The sequence below is a fragment of the Globicephala melas genome, chromosome 12 (assembly GCF_963455315.2).
Source record: "Globicephala melas chromosome 12, mGloMel1.2, whole genome shotgun sequence".
Lineage (NCBI taxonomy): Eukaryota > Metazoa > Chordata > Mammalia > Artiodactyla > Delphinidae > Globicephala > Globicephala melas.
Window position 1 is genome coordinate 11,912,762 of NC_083325.1, and position 22,153 is coordinate 11,934,914.

The following is a 22,153-nucleotide window of genomic DNA, read 5'->3' on the forward strand; positions in this document are numbered from 1 at the left end:
TAAACTTGATAGAGGGATACAAAATTCTCCATCCTTCCAGATTAAAAAAAAATTTTTTTAACATGTAGAAATGGGTAGGTGACACCTTAATCGTACTTGAAGTGGATTATATTCTGTTACTTGAAAATGGCCATCATCAGGGGTTCAAAATTTTTGTTCTTTAAAAAGTTTAAGAAAAAAGAATCTGTTTGTAGCCTAGGAGTAGAAGTAGCATGTCTGGCAACTGTGGCTTCTGCAGTCTGTGAGCTCCCCTGCCTGCCCATAAGGTAGATGCTCTTTGCCTCGTGAAACCGTAGCTCCTGGTGCCCAGTGTGAGAGCGGGCTCACACTAAGCGGTTTTCAAGGGAGCGAATGCTTCCATGGGTCCTGGAATTGCTTTAGCGGTCATTTTCTGTACTGGGTATCTGCTGGGCTGACAGCAGCCAAGCAGCATGTGATGATCCTGGGGATTTGCAAACTGCTCTGATTCACCCACTGGGACACAGAAGTGAATCCAGGCTCTGTCTCTGGGGGGCACCCAGTCCAGAGAGGAGGGAGAAAGCAGTGAGGTGAGTCAGGCATGGCCGCAAAGGAGGCCCAGAGCTGGTCTTCCCCGGGGAAGCTGGTGGGGGGGCTGCTCCGGAGAGTGTGAAGCAGGCCTTCCTCCCGGAGGTACTGTAATGGGCCCAGACCATGCCACACAGGGAGCAGGGGCCTTGCTGCCATCCTGCTCCCCAGCCTGTGCGCCCTGCCTTCCCAGGTGTGGCGTCTTTTCCTCTGACACCAGCAGGCAGCTTTAAGCTTCTGCTGGTTAGTAACTGGCGCAGTTGCTAAGCCTTGCAAGTCTTGCACTGTATTCGGCACTCTGTTTGTTATTGCTCTCAGACAACAACCCAAACTAGATTCTGGAGTTCAGTAAATTTTAAAAAAAATTTTTTTAAATTAATCAATTAATTAATTTGGCTGTGCTGGGTTGCCGCGTGCGGGATCTTCGTTGCACCGTGCGGGATCTTTAGTTGCAGCGTGTGGGATCTTACTTGCAGCATGCAGGATCTAGTTCCCTGACCAGGGATGGAACCCATGGCCCCTGCATTGGGGGCTCGGAGTCATAACTGCTGGACCACCAGGGAAGTCCCTGGAGTTCAGAATTTATCCAAGTTACATTAAGAAAGACAAAGTCCTCAGCTAGGTCAGGGACTCAGCCAGGGCCAATCTCAGACCAGGACTACTTTGCTGTCTGCATGAGATCTGACTTGGCCCACACTTTACAAGAGCATGTATACAAATACGTAAAGATATCTTCATACAGTTACATAATCAAAGGTTAAAATTCAGCATTCGTTAACTTGGTTTGTATTCTTGGAGTCTTAAAATGAGCTTACATTGAAAAACTTAAGGAAAACTGGTTGTTAATTTTAATGCCTTAATTTCTTTATCCCCACCCTGCCTTCACCAGTTTCTCTTTCTATGATGGGGCCTCATGGATATATCTCTGCATCAGATTGGCCTCTGATGATTGTGAGTATCTCTCATCATTTCTTCCTTTTTTTAAAAATGAGTTTTGTACCCTAATTGGAACATTTAAACATTTCAAGAGCTCAGTGGTGGTAATTCCTTAGTAGCTAACACTTCGACATACCCCCTATTTCTGGTTCCATGGTGACTGGAAAATAAAGGATTGCAAACTTGAATGTAGAAATGGCAATTTTCAAATGACCAGAAGGCTTAACTGACTAAAATTGCTTCTCCTCCCACAGTTCTACATGGTGATGTGTATCGTTTATATCTTATATGGCATACTCTGGCTGATGTGGTCTGCCTGCTATTGGAAAGATATACTAAGAATCCAGTTCTGGATTGCAGCTGTTATTTTCCTGGGAATGCTTGAAAAAGCAGTTTTTTATGCTGAATACCAAAACATCAACAGCACTGGGTTATCAAGTAAGTGGTGACTGTGTCCATGAATATGGTGTGACCCAAGAGTCGCCCAGCATTTGTGAGCAGAGCTGTGGGGACCCCCCGCCCCACCTTCATACAGTGGTTTGGGAACAACCATATAGGTGAAGAGGAGGGAAGCCAAGAAGAGAATATCAGAGTAGGGCTCTGATCCAGGCTAGCATGTGTGTGGTCTTCATTTTCTGTTTTCTTCTTGCTGGCTTTCCCTTACTTCCCTCCTGGGGAAAAGAAAATTCCTGTTCCCTAAGGTTCAGCTACCCGTGACTAGCTTTAAACAACACGAAATTCTGGACTGGGGACATCGGGGGCTGCCAATCCTTTTAACGTATTTCTCTGTATTTTTCCCCATCCTCTCTCTTCTCCTTTCCCCTCCAAAGAAGAAAAGAACATTTGGCCACAGGGAGTAAAATTAGTAGTGCCAGGATGCATGGTGACTGCACCCTCTTTGCAAAGAACTTCATGTGACCGTGGGAGATACCATCCCAGCTTACACAGTGGAATGTGGCAAGCAGGCAGGGCATATAGTGGGGCATCCTCAGATGGGTGCCCCAGACTTCTAGAAGATAGAGTTCAAAAGGGCCAGAGAAGTAAAGGTACAATTAATTCCATCACTGAACCTTCAAAAGGGAGATAGCTCAGAAGGATAGAAAGCCCTCAGGAATGTGCTTCTGAGTGGTCAGTTACAAATGATCGTGGTACAGGTTTTCAAAGGGTGTAATTGTGTCTGCTCTTTATTTTAAAATACTCCGGGAAAAAAAGAGGGTGAGTTGGAAAATAGATGAGACAAATTTAGCATAATGTTGATAATTATGGAAGCTGAGTGATGGGTACGTGGGAGTTCATTATATTGCTTTCTCTGTGTCGAAGAATGTTTGTAATTTCCCAAAAGGAAAAGTTTAAAAAGACATGTACAAGACAATAAAGAAAAGACAAACATCCAGGGAGACATGTTAGAGGTATTATTACCCTATAAGAAGTTTTAGGGATGTGCGTGCATGTGTATGTGTGTGTGCCTGCCCTAAACCAGATAAGGAAGGAAGGATAGAGCTGCTGCATATGACTGGGGGTTAAAGCATTCTTGAATGTCAGAGAAGGCGGGTCAGCTCCTTTGCTGCCAGTGGTGGGGGTCTCTGTCTAGAAGAGGGTGGCGTGAACTTGGGTGAAGGGCAGCAAAAGCTTGAGATCCATGGAGAGAAGGAAAGACCATCTATCTTCCTCAGGGCCTTCAAGCCCTCTGAGATGACACCAGAAGGCCCTTGGAAGAGAAACCCCAGACTGCTGTCCTTGTCTTTGAGGAGTCCTGTGGAAAGGAGAGGCGCCAGACGGGGCCTGGGCTGATGTTGTTTCTGATTTTCCCAAGCGTAAATTCTGTAACCCAGGCTGTCTTGCTTAGCATTGGTCCTGGAAGGATAGACTTCAGAAAAATCAAGCAATGATGATTTAGTGATTGTTAGGACCCAGCAAGGATACATTAAGAATAGGTCGTGTCAATTGACTTCTTTGTTTTGTGCTTCTAGATTGGCAGTTAGGCAAATGTAATAAATTTAGTATATCTGCACTTCTTCAAGGTACTGGGCAAGGTCTCTTGTGGTTTCTTCTAGAGAAGGCAGAGAAACATGAACTGAAAACAAGAATATTAGGTGGATTCACAACTCGCTTCTGAATGGCTCTCCTCTCCATCTTTACCGCCAGCACTCTCATCATCTCTTGGCTAAATTCTGCAATAGACTCCTGAGCGTTTTCCTCACCTACAGTCTATTCCTCTCCAAGCCATTAAGTAGAGCAATCTTGATAAAATAAAGCTGTCTACTTTATTCCAAGGGTCAGCAAGCTTTTCCTGCAAAGTCTACACAGTAAATATTTTTGGCTTTGCGAGCCATGTAGTCTGTGTTGCAACTTCTCAACTACTGCCATTGGAGCATGAAAGCTACCACGGACAACAAATGGGCATGGCCGTGTTCCAATAAAACTTTATTTACAAAACAGATGTAGGGCCAGATTTGGCCTATGGGCTGTAGTTGACTAGTTCCTTTTTCACTCCCTTGTTTACTATCATTGACTTCCCACTGCCCTCAGCAACAAGCCCTGACTCATGGCCTAGCCTAAAACTGAGGTGTTTGGGCCCTGCCTCTGCCCCAGCCTCTTTTCTTGACCTCCCTCGTTACACGCTCTGCTGCAGACATGCCGAACTTTCACTTCTTGCAGCATATTTTGCTTTGTCTCTTTTTCTCTCCATGCCCTTGCATGTGCCATTTCCTTTGCTTTCCCCTTTCCCTCCTCCAAACGGTTAACTCCTACTCAGCCTTCAAACCCTGGTGTAGATGTCACTTCCTATGAGAAGCTTTTCCTGCCCCGTGTGGATTAGGTCGCTTTCATCACAATCCTGGGAGATACAGCGTGACCTCCAGCACTTGCTGAATTCTGTCCGTTTACTTGTCCCGACCAGAGTACAGGCTTCACGAGGGCAGGGAACGTGGTTTGTCTTTTACTGTGATAGCCACACGGTAGGAGCGTGAATGAGTAAATGATGAGGGCAACCTGGGGAAAAGAGAGCTCTTGAGGGCGTTATGGTTTTCAGATATTTACAGAACAGGAAAGGGCTACAATCCTTTGTAGCCTCAAGGGGAAGAATAAGAACAGAGGGGAGCTCGGGGAGACAGATTTCCAGTGGACGTGAGAGAGCTGTGCCCAGAAGAGCCGATCAGAATCCCCTTCATTGAGGTTTCAAACATCACTTGGATTAGATGACCTTTAAATTCAACGTGGCGAATTCGTCTGAGGTCAGGACGTAACTGTACACAGTACCCATTTAGACTCTTGGCGGCAGGCGTCCAGATGGACCCAGGGCGAATGATTTTCCTTCGTCCCCCCTCAGCCCAGAGTTTACTGATCTTTGCGGAGTTGATATCTGCAATTAAGAGGACGCTGGCTCGCCTCCTGGTGATCATTGTGAGCTTGGGATACGGCATTGTGAAGTAAGTACCGGGGCCCAGAAAAGACACCGTGTCCCCATCCTGTGATCCCATCCATCTCCGCTATGACCCCTGTGAAACCCGGCACCTCTCGGTGTCCTACCACAAATCCCAGAGGGAAATACCTGCAAGGACGTGTTTTTAAAAGATCTCCACGCACTGGCTGTTTTATTCTTTCCTCAAATAAAGATCCTGAAGTTGAATTCCAGTAACTTCATAGTTAGATGAATAATCAACTATAAGGATTATGGAAAACTCTAAATGATTCTCGAGGTTCAGACCATTTTCTGTTTCCTAGACAACATAGTTAGGGGTCATGTTTGTGTATGAGATATTGTGAGAGAGAGCGCTCTCATGAAACACCAGGGTCAGCAGAATTTCTGGCTGAAACCTGGCAGTCGCCTGAGGACCCGCTTTCGGGACCCTCTCAAGCAGATCTTTTCTCCCTCTTACCTTTGAGTCCCTGGGCATGAACATGGAAGAGCCTGTTGCCTAAGACCCTCTGATTCCCAGAAACTTAAGCCCTCACACTGGACCACAGCAGCATCTTCGGGTTGCAGGCCTTGTCAGCCGCCAGGTTTCCCCTCATCCCTCACCGCTCCGAGCACTTGCTTTATTGTCTTTCTCCTCAGCACTTCACTGTCAGCATTCCCTGTGATTTGAGTATCTGTGTGAGGATCCTTTAAGAAACCTGACCTCACCCCCTCACCTCTGCCGCTCTTACCTGTCACCTCCCCTCAACTACTGAGTGCCCTGGCCGTCTTCTAGACTTGATTATTATCTATTTATTATTGTGTATAGCTGCACCCTCTCCATGGTGGCACATTGAAGCAATCTACTCTTCAGCCTCCCCCGTTTCCTGTTTCCTTTCTCTAATGTGTCAGCTGTAGGCACTCTTGGTCCCTGGTGTGGCCTCCGGCCTACTGATCCCACCGCCTTCCACGGGCCGGCAGGGCACTGATGACCCCTGCCACCCCTGAGGCCCTCCGCCTTCTCCTTTGTCAGCCTCCCTCGATAAATCCAGCTCTCCATCTGCACAGGCTCGGCCGGGGCTGTAGCGTCAGCCTGAGGAGAACACCCCGCCGCACTGCCTGGCTCAGTTCACTCCGTGACTCTGAACTTGAAGGGCGCCCTCAGTGCTGCTGGCACCTCTTGGTCCCCGTGCCGTTCGTGTTCTGACTCTCCGCTCTGCGCAAGACCATTCACCCCTTCTGTCTCCTCGCACCTCCCTACCCTCATCCAGCGTAGCTGATCTTGGCTCTTCTCTCACCGAGGAATTAGAAGCCACGAGAAGGGACTTGCGGCTGTCAGGTCTGTGTCATCCTCCCCACCTCTGGACCACACGCAGCCTGTTCTGCTCCTGTACGGCGTGGACCATCCCTGTGTGCGGTTAAGCCCCGCCCTGCCCTGGTGCCCTGGGTCCTGTTACCTCCTCTGTCAAAGAAGCTGTCCCAGCAGTCTGTCCTGTTTTCTCTGATAGCGTCAATTTCCCTCTCCGGTGGGCCGTTCCCATCAGCACACTGTTATTTCTGTCATCTTCAGAAGCAGAGCCTCCCTTGAACCCGGATGGCCCTCTCCTCTGTTTCTCCTTCATTGCTTTTCCCCTGTGTGCAGCAGCGCTTTTCAGATGTGTTGTCTGTACTTGGCCGCTCCCACTTCCCTCGTTTTCTGTCCTTGTGAGGTTTGGCCCCATTCCTCCACTGAGACTGCGCCTGTCAAGGTCACCTTGACCTCTCCTTGCCGAATCGCAGGGCCCCGCTCAGCCCCCTGCAGGTGCCCGGTCGTGGAGGCTCCTTCACGGTCTCCTGTGCCGAGCCCCCTCGTCTTCCCGAGCTCCAGTGTTGGGGGGCCCTGGGCTGAGGCCCCAGACCTCTGCTTTAGTGACCGGCATCCCCGAGGCTTTCTCATCCAGTTCTGTGGCTCTGACTGATGAAAGTGTCCAGAATGAGCCCATCCCACCCCTCCACAGCCACCACCCTGATCCAGGCCACCATCTTCTCCTGCCGAGACTACACTCCAGTAGCCTCCAAACTGGTTTCCCCACTTCTGCCCTGGTCTCCTGTCAGTCTTTTCAAACACAGCAGCAGCCAGGATGATTCTCTTAAGATGTAACTCCAATTTCATTACTTTTCTGCTCATTTCACTCAGTGAAACCCAGATTCCATCTTGTGGCTTCTCCGATGGCTGACCTCATCTCCTGCCACTCTCCCTCCAAACACTCTGCTCCCTCCTGCTGCTTTTCTTGCTCTCACTGTTCCTTAAACACAGCAGACACGTGTCTCACAGTGCAGGAGAGGCCTCTGCTTGTCAGCTTCCCCCCCGGATCCCAGGCATGGTTTGCTCCCTCACTTCCTTTAGTTCTCTGCCTCACCGTCACCCCCCAGGGAGGATGGCCCTTTGGGACCCTAACCAGTGCCCATCCTCCATCGCTCTAGTCCCTCATGCCTTTTGATGTGTTTCTTAGCATTTGTTGTCTCTTCCCCCCACTTGTGTGTGACTTCCCTGTATTGTGTCCTGCTGTATCCCAAGGCCCCAGTGCGCTGGGCGGCACACAGCGTGCACTCAGTAAGCGTGCACTAATGCACGCACGTGTGCTTCTGAGCTCCGGACTGGTGCAGTTACCAAGACTGTAGCGAGGAAACCTTCTTTTCGTTTGTTTTGCTTTCTTTTGTTTTTTGGCCTCAGTACAGTATATAGAACACAAAACCCTCTGGGTCCCAGTGGCAGCTCACAGTTGTAGTTATGAGCATCAGGTGCCAGGGTGCAGAGGGTGGTGGCTGAGAAAGGGATAGAAGATTGAGCTGGTGGGTGAGGGCTCAGCCCTTTTTGACTGAATCCCTTCACTGTCAACTTGTGTTCAACCCTTACAAAGCGGTAACAGTTCTGGCTGTTGCAGGGTTCCAGTAAGCTGGCTATAGTGAACCAGAATTTAGATTAACTAAATTAGATAAATTGTCTGAAATATGAGCTATGGGTATTAGTTCAGTTTTCATCATAAGTATTTTTTTTTCAAAACCAGTTTTTTCTTCTAATTACTCTGAAAAGAGGGTTTTTGAGTTAAAACATATTCATAATAAATTCTGATTTGCAAGTGTCATGAAATTTCAGTTCTTCTTTTTTTTTTTTTTTTTTTTGGTCACGCTGTGCGGCCTGAGGGACCTTAGTTCCCCGACCAGGGATTGAACTTGGGCCCACGGCAGTGAAAGCACCGCGTCCTAACCATTGGACCACCAGGGAATTCTCGAAATTTCAGTTCTATTTTCAAATGACTAATCGCAAAAATCATCGTCTTTGCATGTTCTCAACTCATTTATACTTTCAAAGAATCAAAACTGTTATTTTAATTCTTTTCAATCCGAAGAATGAAAGCTGAAGTCTTTCCGGACTGTCGTTTGGGAATATTAAGAGGGGAAGGCAGTGGGATTCGATCTCCTGACATCCTGCTATTTCTCTGCCCAAGTCATAGAATCAGTGGATTATCGCTGACAAGACACATCTCAGAACACTTTACAATCTCTGTTAGTGAAAGAATTAAATGATTATTTCTGCCAGTGACACTTAGAAGTTGGCGCTCACTTCCTAGGTTTCATCACTCTTCTCGTCCATTCTGTAGACATAGTACCTGGGTTATGTTAATCATATTGCTTGGATTTCAGCAGCAAGATCCTCTGGCCTCAAAAATGTTGCTTCATAGGCATCAGTACAGCTTCAAGTCCTAGAGAAGGAGGCTAGATTTCCTTGAGCCTGTTTCTGCCTTCTTCCCAGGAAACAATGCTGTTTCCCAAAACAAAGTACCTCCGAGGTGGGAAGGGACTGACGTGATTGGATAGCGACGTTCCTGGTGTTGGAAATGGGGCCAGTTACTGTACTCAGATGCATTTTACTTACCTTGCTTCTTCTTTCTCTTTTTTCGGTTTGCTTCTCCTTGTACCAGGCCTCGTCTAGGAACAGTCATGCACCGGGTCATCGGACTGGGGATCCTTTACTTTATCTTTGCAGCTGCTGAAGGCGTGATAAGAGTCATTGGGGTAAAAACTACATCATTCCACTTGCACTTTTTTTTTGTCGTTGCTGTGAAATACGATTTTACTTCTATCTCCTGAGATGAATTTTTAAAGATAGGAAATTTGTGATAAAGGCCCAATTTGAGTTTATTTTCCCCCGTGTGGACTCTTTCCCTTTTCTAACACGTCCTGAAAGTATAAGGCTAAACAGAGCACTTTTTTAAATGATGTGGTTATGAACACACCACCTGACGTCATCCTAGGAATTAGCTCCATCTCAAAAATGTTCGTGGTTGCTCTTCACGAAGAACATTCATCTTTATCATTATGCAGTCTGAACACATTCATTTCTTCCTTAACCCTTGGTTTAAACGTGTAAGTGAAGAGCAGTTAATTTTACCTTTTGTGCGTACAGATATTACGTGTCATTGCTTTTTAAAGTCTCCTTTGGTTGTAAGTTTTCCCTGACTCCTGTGGGCTCAGAATTTGAGGGATTCAGCAGACTCCACGCTTGGAAAAACCAGGAGGAGGTAGTGTTCTGGGGAGAAACGGCTCTAGCAACATGGGCAGCAATGCTTTACTCTAGAGAAGAGCGAATATTTGTATCTGTGAAGACCCCTACATTTCTAGCTCTAGGTTTTCCTTAATAATATGGCTGACAACTGAGGGATTAAGAAGCTTATTATATTTTTACTTGATTCAGAGAACCTTGTAATTTTTACTCAAAACGTCTTTTGGATTATTAGATGTTTAAATCAGATCACTGTGCACAGAGTGAATAATCTGTATATTGCCACGTACGTCTACTTCATGTAGATTGATCTGACCCTTAAAGCAGGACATTTGTCCAATAATGTTAAAAGCTTCACTCTTCTTCTGGTGTCTTTGACACATCTGCATTCTGGGTTAGATACACCTGCTCCTTGAAAGGTGCATTTATTTTTACTCTTACATGATAATGAAGAACTTTGCATTTACACGTATAATTCACAGAAAACTAATCTGTGCTAGAAAGAAAATGGAAAGGATAAACACCCCATGGATAGCTTGCATTGTATCTCTTTAAAATTTTACACAGTCAGCATCTTAGATGTGACCGTTTTAAATACGATTCTCTGTCAGCTCTTGAGTACGCATCCAGCCTATGGTTTGTTTATACCCTTCCACACAGTTCCTTTTCCTTATTTTACTTTTTGCATGTCCTTTCACACACGTGGGGATGATGAGGAGTCCGTTTCTTTAGGAGCCGTGGCTGCAGGTTTGGTGCGGAGAGGGCAGAGTTTGAAATGGTTGGCCTGAGTTGGGTGGGATGCGCTGTGTTTTATTTGCCACTTTGTAACACACTTTTACGTTATCACGGGACAAGTTGATGACAAACATTTGTTGACACCAAAACAGGTAACTTCCATGTGCTCATAAACTCAGTTCTGTTAGGCAATAACATCTTTTATGTGGCCTTTTGTAAAACAATGATATGAGATAAATTGTTTTTCTTCATCAGATGATAATTATTATAATACAATGAAACTTTTACATTCAGATTTTTTTCCCTATTTTTATTTTTCAGGGTTCTAACCATTTAGCTGTTGTATTTGGTGACATTATTTTAGCCGTTATTGACTCCATTTTTGTATGGTTCATATCCTTTACTGTGTCCTAAAATTGTTGTATCATTAAAATCGGATTATTTTTAGTGTGTAATAATAATAGAGAGAAGTATACTCATGCGTTATTGTTACCTCAATATAGAAATTTAGTTGAAGGTGAAAAAGTAACGATTCCTCGAACAAAAAATATCCTTATTTTTTCTAGTAGTTCAGCAAACTTAAATGCACGTATTGAGCGATCTGGTAAGGAAGAAAAATACATAACTAGGAGCAACATAGCGATAGGAATTGCCACGTTAGAGAGGTGCTGTGCAGACAGAGGAAAGAGAAATTTACTCCAGGGTGAAAATCAGGAAAGATTTCAGGGAGATGGTGACATCTTAATTGAGACTGAGTGGACAAATCGGGGTTTACTAGGAAAAGAACTGAGGGGAAAGCATTCTGGGAAGATTTAAGGGGACCAAATAGTTGAAAGCATGAAAATATAGAGACAGTGGCATGATGTCTCAGAGTAGCTTGCCTGTAGGTAACGTGTGTAGGAGAATCGTAGAAGGTGGGACCAGAAGGGAAGGATAGAATGACGTGCTCGAGAGTTTAGAAGGTGGAAAGTAGCAAGGAGTTGAGGCTGCACAGGTGAATGAAATGATGCACAGTTGAGGCTGCACAGGTGAATGACATGATGAAATCTTGTAAGAAAGAACTCAAGGATGGCATTTTTAAAAATGCCTGGGAAAGGAGAGTCTAGAGCTGGGAAGTCTAGTAAGGAGTCTTTTGCAGTGGGCCAAAGGAGGGATAGTGAGGGTTAGAAGTGGGGCAGAGGAAATGGAAGAAGGACTCTGGATGACAAGCTGGCTAGAAATGGGTGGGGAAAGGGAGAGAGGGCTCCCAGGAAGACATGCACGTCTCAAGTAGGTGGCTGGACCAGTGTTGCCATGCTCAGGGTGGTAAACATGGATAAGGGACCGCAGTGGGTGAGGGTTGAGTTGCCTGGGGCATTAGTGTGAAGAAGAGAGTTGGAAGTCCCAGCCTGGCTTAGCAAGAGGAGTCAGAGCTGGTGACGAAGGTGGGAGTCAGCTTTGTGTGGGAGAAGGTCACAGCCGTGGAAGTGACCCAAGAAGAACAGGTAGACCAGCATGTGGAGAGGAACCAGGGTAGTGCCTCGTGGGGCGGAAACATGCATGGAAGGAAGTCCAGGGCGAAGGGAGGTGGGAGAACCAGGAAGTCGCCCTGGGGTGGAGGCTAGGAAAGCTTTGGTAAGGAGGGGTGCTCAGCAGTGGCTAGCGCTGCAGAGAGATGAGTTCCCGAGGCGCACCTGTCTGCCTGGTTCATTCCAGGGGTCACGGCGGACAGCAAGAGAGTGGGTTCGCCGGAGGTGGTGGGCCAGAGGCCATAGCACAGCAGGAAAAGTTTCAGAGACAGTGTTAACCGATCCTTGAGGCTCCTCCTCGCTGACTGAGTGACTCCAGTGGAGTCTGGGCAATTCCACTGTTTTCCTCTCCTAGGCAGGACCCTCTAAAGTGCATTCGTGGAAATGGGAGGGATTCTAGAGAAACTACAACCTGGTCAGAGCAGAATGCAGGGTTCTGTGGATCCAGAACATTATTTGTATCTGTTTTGTTGACATTTATGTCCTCTTTGAAACTCATAAGCTTTTATTTTTACACAGTTCTTTTTGTTGCTATTGTCTTTGATAATTGTCTTTTAGCTTTTTTTTTTTTTTTTAAAGAAGATGTTGGGGGTAGGAGTTTATTAATTTATTTATTTAGTTTTGCTGTGTTGGGTCTTTGTTTCTGTGCGAGGGCTTTCTCTAGTTGTGGCGAGCGGGGGCCACTGTTCATCGCGATGCACGGGCCTCTCACTATCGCAGCCTCTCTTGTTGCGGAGCGCAGGCTCGGTAGTGTGGCACACGGGCTTAGTTGCTCCGCGGCATGTGGGATCCTCCCAGACCAGGGCTCGAACCCGTGTCCCCTGCATTAGCAGGCAGATTCTCAACCACTGCGCCACCAGGGAAGCCCTGTCTTTTAGCTTTTAACGTAAAATGTGATTTTGTTTTCCTTGTGTTTCTTTCCATGTTCTCATCTTTGTCTCTCACAGGGAGGGCCGGAGGGCTTAAAATTGCCTGTGTCCCTTCTCTACAGGAAGCTGTCTCTTTCTGAAGGTGCGCTAACAGGTGTAACACTGTTAGTAGGATTTTCTGAGCTCCTTGTGGGTAAACCCGGTCTTATCTATTCTTTAAATTCCCTGTTTGTGAATTCTCGATATGCTTCCAAGTTAAAAACAAAACAAAAATCTTTTAACTTATTTTTATTCTCGAAAGCAGTGGTTCTTAGCCTTGTTTGGGTTCTGGCAGCAGAGATGCCTTTGCAAATCTGATGAAAGCTGTGGAGCCTCTTCACAGATTATGTATAAACACACACTTCATTCACACGAGGAGTTTTTCCTACAGTGAGGCATTTGCAGACCTCCTAAATTATGTCCAGGTAGCCCCTAGTGTCCGAGGGGTGTCCGTAAAGGGATAATACCTGATTTAAAGAGTTGTTTCGACCAACTTGCTTGAAAACTGAATTCTACTTCTGTTGAGAGCTACCAGTTGAGAATCCAAGTTTACTGAATAAAATTATAGTAATATAAATCTGATCTTCTCCGAGTCGTAAAAATTTCTGACTCTAATGTAATTTTTCATATTCTCTACACTAAAAAAAAAAAACCATGTAGAGTCATTCAGTTGTTCAAAAGGTGAAGTCCGTTCCTCAGTTCTGCAGGTGAGCAGGGTTCCAGCTCTGAGTACTCATCCCCAGTGTGGAGCCCACTCTGCCGAAGCCCCGGCTTCATCGCTTGTCAGGGATTCTCACCTGACTTGAGGATAAGGGGCAGGCAGTGCCAACACCCTGGGACCTGGACAGGCAGAATTGCAGGGGAGGTGAACTGGCTACTGGGCTCAGCGTTACTGTCTCCAATCTTCATGTCTTCTCTTCTGTCATTGTGAGTTTAGAAAATGAGCTTAAGACATCTATTCATTTTGGAGTTGTCTTACTTCTAAACTTGTATGTGCTTAGAGCCTTGTAAACGTTACATTTTAAAAATCTATATTATCTTTCCTCCTGGTAATTTACAGATATGTATTTCAAAGTATTCTTGTTCTTAATCATCTCCAAGGTGGTACATGGGTTCATTGGGAAAAATACATAGTAATGCAACTTGGCAGAAGATTCCAGAGGAAAGTGGCTGTAAACGCTCTGATTCCATCTGGATTTGAATGAGGGTAACTTACCACCTTTATGGACAGCAATGGCTTTGGTCCAACACATAATGAGCCAGATGGGGATGGGGAGATAAGGAAAATAAGGGGAAAGATTTAGCTTGCTTAATTAATAATGTTTTTAATAAACATGTTTGAGGTAAAAGTCATAAAGAAATCCAGGAATTAAAGTTCTCTTGGTTAGTATTTCATGGTGAGAGAAAGGAAATTTAGCATTATCCATTTCTGCCTCAACCTGAATTTCTGACGTTTGCTTTTAGATTGCCGTTTGGTAATTTTCATTACTGAGATGAAAAGTCTGCTTTCTCTGTACAAAAAGGTAGTGGATTTCCTAAATGATTACCAATGACAAGCAAAGAAGCAGGACTACGTCCTTATAGAATTGAGTGCTGGAATAATGACCCTGCTTCCTTCACCTTTGATGAACCTCATCTAGCTCCTCCTGTAAGAATCTAATTCTATATTAATAGAAAAAATAGCCTGAAAGCGCCCAAAGCCACAGCCTTCTGCCTCTTTTCTCCTGCTTGCTTGTTTTATTCTTTTGCTGTTTTGCTGCAGGCAAATGATCTGATCTTGTGCTCCTGGCCAGCCTCCCTCTGTCTCTTCTTGACTCTAGCTTGTGCTGGTGGATATCCTTTTCCTAGCGCAGCAGCATGTCCAAGGTGCTTCTCTTGTCAGGATCATGGGGGCTGTGTGCTTTCATTACTGCTTCAGAAGTATTCGGTCTTGATCATGTTTATTGAATAAAGCACATTTGCATGTCTGTAAATTCTGACAGCAGGCCTAATTGGTTGAGTTGTGCTATTTTAGAAATTGATCTTCTGTTGCAACTTATTGGTCATTCAGAAAGATTGAAAAGCAGCTTTGGTAGTTTTAGTACTAAAGTGAAGTTTTTGATGAGTGAAGTATTTGGAATTTAAATAGGAGGCCTAAGTGCAAACTGTGCCACTTCCATTCCTTTGCTCAACTCTGTTATGTATGTTCAGAGTGTGGTCCCTGAACGGGGCTTAGCAGGTGCTGCAGAGGAAGCAGCTCCCGTTTACAGAGCTCTGGCTTGAGCACAGCTGCACTACTGAGGAGCCAGTGGACAAGCCTCTTTCTGCTTCTTTGTACCTGACAGTGTCACACTTTACCTGAGCCCTGTGCTCCTGGAACAGCCGTGGTTAAGACAGCCTCCACCCTTTCGTGTTCCGGGAAAAGGCTTACTGTCAATACAGACAGATGCCTTTCCCCATAGGACTTCGATGAAACTCCCAGGTGCCCCCATGTTCACTTGTGACAAGGCCAGACACAGACCTATGTACCCACTGACCAATCTGGACAAAATACCAGACTGGACCAAACTAAGCCTTCTCCTTCCCCCGGGTTCCCGAGCTTTCATCCACCCACAGCCCTCCTTCATGGCCCCTCCTGAAAACCTGCAGACTTCAAGGAAAGTCATTCTCTGAGCAACTGTCCCGTCAGGCCACCCACTTCTCACACCTGCTGCTCTCGACACCTGTTTACTCCTCCCTATAAAAGCAAAGCCCTTCCCTGCCTGACCTTTGGGACTCTCTCGGATCTTATAGTCGGAACATTCTCCCTATTGCAATAATCTCTTCAATAAAGTCTCTTTTTACCTAAGTCCAGATTTGTGTTACTTGACATATTTCAGTTTCAGTTTATAAAATGGAATTGGCAGATGATGTAACTTCTTAATTATGGTCATTTGGAGGATAAAATGAGAATAGACCAGAAACAACAAAATAAGAAAGAAACAGACAGAAAAGCACACACCAAGTGGCATGTCATGATGGGATCTGTAAAGAGTGTCTGGCCTAAGGGGGACTTGGCATTTGGTGTGTGTCCTGCTCTGTTCTCTGTTTCAAGAACTTGGCATTGAAGGAGCACATCATAGGTCTTCTCGCTTATGTTTTTTTTTTCCTTGAAGTGTGTTTACTTAGTTCAGACAGTGGTATATTGTAAAACAATATCTGTGATGAAATTGGTATCATGATTATACAATATTGGATAAGACAACATTTTCTGTGTGTTTATTAGTTTTAAATTATAGGAATTATATGTAGCAGTACTATATAGCAGTGCTAAGTTTGGAAATGTAGCAGAAGATTCTTGTTTTGTTTTTTATCTTAACTGTATATTACTATTTAAAATTTTTTCCTTAACTTTTTTCACATTTTTATAAGTTTGGCACAAACTATGAAAACTCTAAGGCTAAGAAAGAACACAGTGAAATTTTCTTTGTACAGGCACTTCACAAATACCCTGATCTTTGCCATAATGGGTAAGCTATCTAACTTTTCTTTTAAAATACATTATTTTAGTATTGCATATTCTTTCAATGGTTGACTTTTTTTGGTGTGTTTCAGCATCTGTAGTGTTTATGGTGTGGACAACTAAGACATTTAGAATTGCAAAATGTCAATCAGTAAGTATAATCTTCCTATTTAAACAGTTTTCATTTTTAATTATTCTATTTGATTTTGTGTAAGGTTGAAGAATTTTGTGTTTGTAGACAGATAATTTGAGTGGAGATTTTCTTTACTTGGAATTATTTTGTAAAGAATTATAAAAACATTTGCCTTCTTTAAATGTCTGAAAAAGTTCCTCTTAAATCTCCTTTTCCAATTATGCCCTTTTCTTTTTGTATATTTTGAAAAGGAATCCTCCCCCTGTATAATTTTAGGTAACAGGAAATCTTTTTCTTCCAGCACACAGTGTAATTGGGTTGTTTTGTACTTAGGACTGTAAACCTTAAGCCTGACATGTTTCTAGGATGGTATACTCATTGTGAACATTCAGGAGATACCCTCCATGGATTCTCTAGTTAGAAGAAGATACATTTCTCAGACTTAAAATAATAAAAGACCCTCTTGGGGGTTTCTTGATTTGGAAATAGTCTGTAGTTCTTTATAAATAATTATGAAGAGCCCTCTGAAAACCCTGGACTTCTGCTGCTGTAGGGATAATTTAGTGAGAGAAGAAACTGTTCTTGTCTAGAAAATAATTGACCTCTGAAGCCCTTTTAAACTCTAATTGTTTTTTTTTTTAAATTTATTTATTTATTTTTGGCTGTGTTGGGTCTTTGTTGCTGTGTGCAGGCTTTCTCTAGTTGCGGCGAGCGGGGGCTACTCTTCGTTGTGGTGCATGGGCTTCTCATTGCGGTGGCTTCTCCTGTTGCGGAGCCCGGGCTCTAGGTGCGCGGGCTTCAGTAGTTGTGGCACATGGGCTCAGTAGTTGTGGCTCGCAGGCTTTAGAGCACAGGCTCAGTAGTTGTGGCGCACGGGCTTAGTTGCTCCATGGCATGTGGGATCTTCCCGGACCAGGGCTCGAACCTGTGTCCCCTGCATTGGCAGGCGGATTCTTAACCACTGCGCCAACAGGGAGGTCCCTCTAATTCTTTTTATGATACTATATAATTTGTTAGGATTTTATTCATTATATTGGTTATAAGGCTGAAGTAAGCATTAATATTACTGAAGTAAGCATAATGATTTTATGGAGATAGCATTTCTTAGTTTTTATGTTTCTCGGAAAAACATGTGCTTATTCATTTGGAAGACTTACTGGTTGGAAAGATTTCATTAGTACTTGTCATTATGTACTATTTGAATGGGAAATCTGTATGTTTAGCAGAAAATTAACTTTTCTTGTTTGAATTGTCCTTATTATAGGATTGGATGGAACGCTGGATTGATGATGCGTTTTGGAGCTTCCTTTTTTCCCTTATCCTTGTTGTAATAATGTTTTTGTGGAGACCATCAGCAAACAATCAGAGGTACCTAACATAGGAAAGTTCAAATTTGGCAAGGATTTGTTCATCATCTGCTACAATGTTAAAACAGCATTTATAGAAACTGGAGAGGTAGTCCTTGCTGTTAAAGAGTGTACATACAGTCAAGTGGGGAGACAAATGTAACAAAAGCAAGACAGTGAAATAAGAGATACATAAGCCCAGCAGGAAGGTGGAAGAGGGGTCCATGAAAAGGCAGCATTTATGTTACACCTTTAGGAAAGGAGTAGGACAGTGACTGGCTGACCTGCAAAAGAGTGCAGGTTTTCTAGGGGTAGCGGGAACAGACATGGCATACTTTGGAGGCCAACAAGCCACACAGTTTGGTTACTACCCTTACATTGGTGGGACATAAAGCTGGAAAGGAAAAGTGGGAGCAACATCGTAAAGAGCTTGAATGCGAAATTCAGAAACTTGTACTTTACACTACATGTGACAGGAAGCCCCACAGCTTCCCTTGCCTCATTCCTCTTCCCCAAGCAAAGCACTGTTAAGTTTCTTCCTTCTAGGAAAAAATGAAAAAGTATATACTAGTGTGTGTGTTTCTCTCTCTCTTTAAAATTATACAACAACATGCAAATCAACTATACTTCAATAGGAAATTTTTTGATTAAAAACAGATTTAAATATTATACAACAACGATAGTACATACATACATATATACACTATTCTGCACTTTCTTTGTTTAAAATGTGTCTTTCCTTATCATCTTGTATAGACCTACCATATTACTTTGAATAGCTTTCTGGCATTCCATATGATTGTAGCATAATTTATATAAGCAGTCCCTAATTATTAGACACTTAGTTTCTAGTTTTGTTGCTATTATCAGCAGTGCTTTTTTTTTTTTTTAAATCAGCAATGCATTTTGAATGCTGTTGGACCCAGTAAATGTGACTTGAGTGGTGTGCTTTATTTTCACCAATCAGGTTAGCAATTTCTTTTCGTTAGGAGATAAGTAAAAATAGTGGGCAGGGAGGTAAACCTGACATGGAGAAAAAAGTACAGCAGAAAATTCCCTTCCCTGAGCATTCGATATTTCAAAGTTGCTTCCAGAGAAATTTGATCCATTGATGCTTTTACCAACGGGTTTGGGAACCCCAGTTTCAGTTTCTTCACAGTAACCTTTGCTGATTTGAGAGTAAAATAATTAAATTTTTATCATTTCAATTTATGGGAAACTTTTTAAGTGTATATATTTTTTAAAGTGTGTACTGACTCTTTTAGATGTAAACTGAATGTTGAACAGGTTCAAGCACACTAGTAAAACTACTCCTTGTTTTTGATTTAGATATGCCTTCATGCCCTTAATAGATGATTCTGATGATGAAATTGAAGAATTCATGGTAACATCTGAAAATTTAAGTGAGTGGCATATTTTCTTATTAAATGACCATTGCATATATTGTAACAAAGAAATATTGTACCTCTACCTGTGATGCAAGGTCAGATACACTTTTTTTTCCCGTAAAATATTTTTAAAACTGTATCTGCAGAAACCTCTATTATGGTAGACAGTCACAGAAGAGAAGTCAGTAATGAAATTTTCAAGATTGCTAAAATAGTTTGAGCTTTTGTTATGTGTTTGCTCTTAAAGTCTAAGTATTGAAATAGCTGCACTGTTTCCCACGAGAGTGATTTGGTGTATATTGTGCTTAGCTCCTAAACAATATTCGTCTTCTTAATGATGATTGCTGAATTTCTTTGTATCACCTCTTCTTGCTCTTGAAAATTGTGCACATCTGTAATTTCCCGGTCATGCCCAAAGCATTTCTAATTATGGTTTTAGTGCTTTAGTTTTCATCTTTCTATTAATTTATACATAAGTGTCTTATCATTTTATTAATTTTACCAAAACACTGTAATTAAAGCATTTGTTACGGCAACGTAAGTATGTAACTCAAATGTAAAGAGTAATTTTATCTTTATTCCACTCTTCCTTCCTCTTACTTTGGTTTCTCTTATTAGTAACAATTCTTTTTCACAATTTTTTTTTGTTTCTCTACTGTGAAAATTTTATAATCTACCCAGTCAGCAAAATTTGCAACATAATCAGTGTGTCTTCAGTGTCCACACTTCCTTTTACCTCCTCTCATCAGATTATCACCTACAACTAATTCTTTCATGTTTTTCTGACTTTTCTATTAAGAAAAGAAATCTGCAAAACTTATTCACAGCAGAGATATTAAAATTCAGTGTGTTAGTTCTGGCTCCAATAATGATGGAATGAATTGTTTGGGGCTAATCTTCCTGCTGATAGCTAGAATAAACTCTGGACAGATTTTTTTTTTTTTTTTAATTAACTATTGGAGGCACTGGAGAGCAAAGAAAAGCAGGCAGAAAGTGGAGGAGATTTCACTGTTGAAAGAAGAGAACCATGAAAGAAGAGTTCATTCCCAGTCAGTGAGACAGTACAGTGGCTAGAGCACAAGCAGACAGGTATACTCTTACTGATGCAAGGAATTGGAGAGTGAAATTTGGGGCTGTAAGAATGTCTGGAGATTGATGGAAGAAATCCAGAAAAGAGAGAGCCACAAAGGGGGAAATTCGAAAGTCTATAAAGTCTCTCTAGTCTTATCTGATACCTGAACTGGGTATGCGCAAAGTGAGACTCCAAGAAGCCAGGGGGAAAACAATAGCTATTAGGCTAAGAAGCGGAACAGAAATTTCAGCAGCTGCCACAGCAGAGTTTGAAATTCAAATCTCAACAAGTTAAAAGTGCTTTCCATTAAAACCCCAGAAGGGCCACTCCTTAGAAGTAAAGACCACAGTCTAGGACCACTGAAATTTACCCTAGGACTAAAGCTAAACTGAAATAAACCCTAATCAAATCTAAAAGCATATCCCCAAAAGATCAGAGTGATCTAGCAATAATTTGAATTGCCTGCTAAAACAAAACACAACACTTCCCAGAGGAAGATAAGAGAATCCAGTCTATAAGATACCATTCTCAATGTCCAGTATACAATGATAAATTACTAGACATAGGATGAAACTGGAAGCCATGATCCATAGTTGAGGGAAAAATCAGTAAGATCAATCTAGAGGTGGCCCAGATGTCACAGTTAGAGTTGAATAAAACCATCGACCTAACTGACTTGATTGATATTTATAGAACATTGCATTTAGCAACCAAAGAATAAAGGTTCAAGTCTACGTTGAATAAGATAGACCATATGTGTGGCCATTAAAAATGCCTCCATATATTTCAATGGATTGTAATCATACAGAGTATGTTTCTGATCACAATGGTTAAATTAGATGCACAGCTGTAAGATATCTACAAAATAATCAGATGTTTAGAAATTAAGCAATAATTTCTAAGTAACTCGTGGATTGAAGGAATATTAGAAAATATTTCATGCTAATGATAATAAAAGCATAACATGTCACATTTTACAGGATGCAGCTAAACCAATTCTTAGAGGAAAATTAATAGCTTTAAATGCCTATATTACCAAGAAAATATTGATAATATGTTTCCATCTTGAGAAGCTAGAAAAAGAGTGGCAAATTAAACTTGGGGTAATTAGAAGGAAGGATATAATAAAGTTGTGTCTACACCAATGAAATCGAAAACAGGGGGAAATAGGGAAAATAAGCAAAGCCAAAAGTTTTGCTTTGAAAGTTTCTTTGAAAAGATTAATAAAAATTGATTAACCTCTAGGTAATCTAAACCAGAAATAAAATATAGCAAGGCAAATTTCCAACATTGGAAAGATAGGGCGGACATTACTACAGCAAGAAAGGGTAAGTAAGAAGTTATTATGAACAAATTGGACATTTGGATAAAATGAACAAATTCCTTGAGAAATACACTTAAGAAACTACCCTAATCTTAATTCTAACCCTATGCCACTAATTGGAATAGCCATAAATTTATTAAAGAAATTGGGTTTGAAGTTTAAAATCTTCCCATAAAGTTCCAGACCCAGATGGCTGGCTTCACTAGTGAATGCTTTCAAATACCTAAGGAAGAAATATTCTAATCTTAGGCAACTCTTTAGCATATAGAGGAGGTGACAGAATGGGAGAAAAGATTTACAAATGAAGCAACTGACAAAGGATTAATCTCCAAAATTTACAAGCGGCTCATGCAGCTCAATATCAAAACAACAAACAACCCAATCCAAAAATGGGCAGAAGACCTAAATAGACATTTCTTCAGATTGCCAACAAACACATGAAAGGATGCTCAACATCACTAATCATTAGAGAAATGCAAATCAAAACTACAATGAGATATCATCTCACACCAGTCAGAATGGCCATGATCAAAAAATCTACAAACAATAAATGCTGGAGAGGGTGTGGAGAAAAGGGAACCCTCTTGCACTGTTGTTGGGAATGTAAATTGATATAGCCGCTATGGAGAACAGTATGGAGTTTCCTTAAAAAACTAAAACTAGAACTACCATACGACCCTGCAATCCCACTACTGGGCATATACCCTGAGAAAACCATAATTCAAAAAGAGTCATGTACCAAAATGTTCATTGCAGCTCTGTTTACAATAGCCAGTACATGGAAGCAACCTAAGTGTTCATTGACAGATGAATGGATAAAGAAGATGTGGCACATA

The 22,153-nt window shown here is 42.6% G+C and overlaps 1 protein-coding gene across 7 annotated transcripts in view; it reads left to right on the forward strand.

Annotated features, from left to right (window-relative positions):
• TMEM87B (transmembrane protein 87B) overlaps window positions 1–22,153 on the forward strand; it is a 56,927-nt gene that overhangs the window by 11,926 nt on the left and 22,848 nt on the right. For 6 of the 7 annotated variants that reach the window (XM_060309703.1, XM_060309700.1, XM_060309702.1 and 3 more), the window contains 9 exons: window positions 1,436–1,497; window positions 1,737–1,920; window positions 4,811–4,910; window positions 8,842–8,935; window positions 10,479–10,549; window positions 15,952–16,061; window positions 16,147–16,205; window positions 17,452–17,555; window positions 18,863–18,936. In XM_060309703.1, the coding sequence (XP_060165686.1) occupies window positions 1,436–1,497; window positions 1,737–1,920; window positions 4,811–4,910; window positions 8,842–8,935; window positions 10,479–10,549; window positions 15,952–16,061; window positions 16,147–16,205; window positions 17,452–17,555; window positions 18,863–18,936 (858 nt within the window). Of the gene's footprint in view, window positions 1–1,435; window positions 1,498–1,736; window positions 1,921–4,810; window positions 4,911–8,841; window positions 8,944–10,478; window positions 10,550–14,342; window positions 14,407–15,951; window positions 16,062–16,146; window positions 16,206–17,451; window positions 17,556–18,862; window positions 18,937–22,153 lie in introns of all 7 variants that reach the window. The other variant, XM_060309707.1, reaches the window with a different exon arrangement.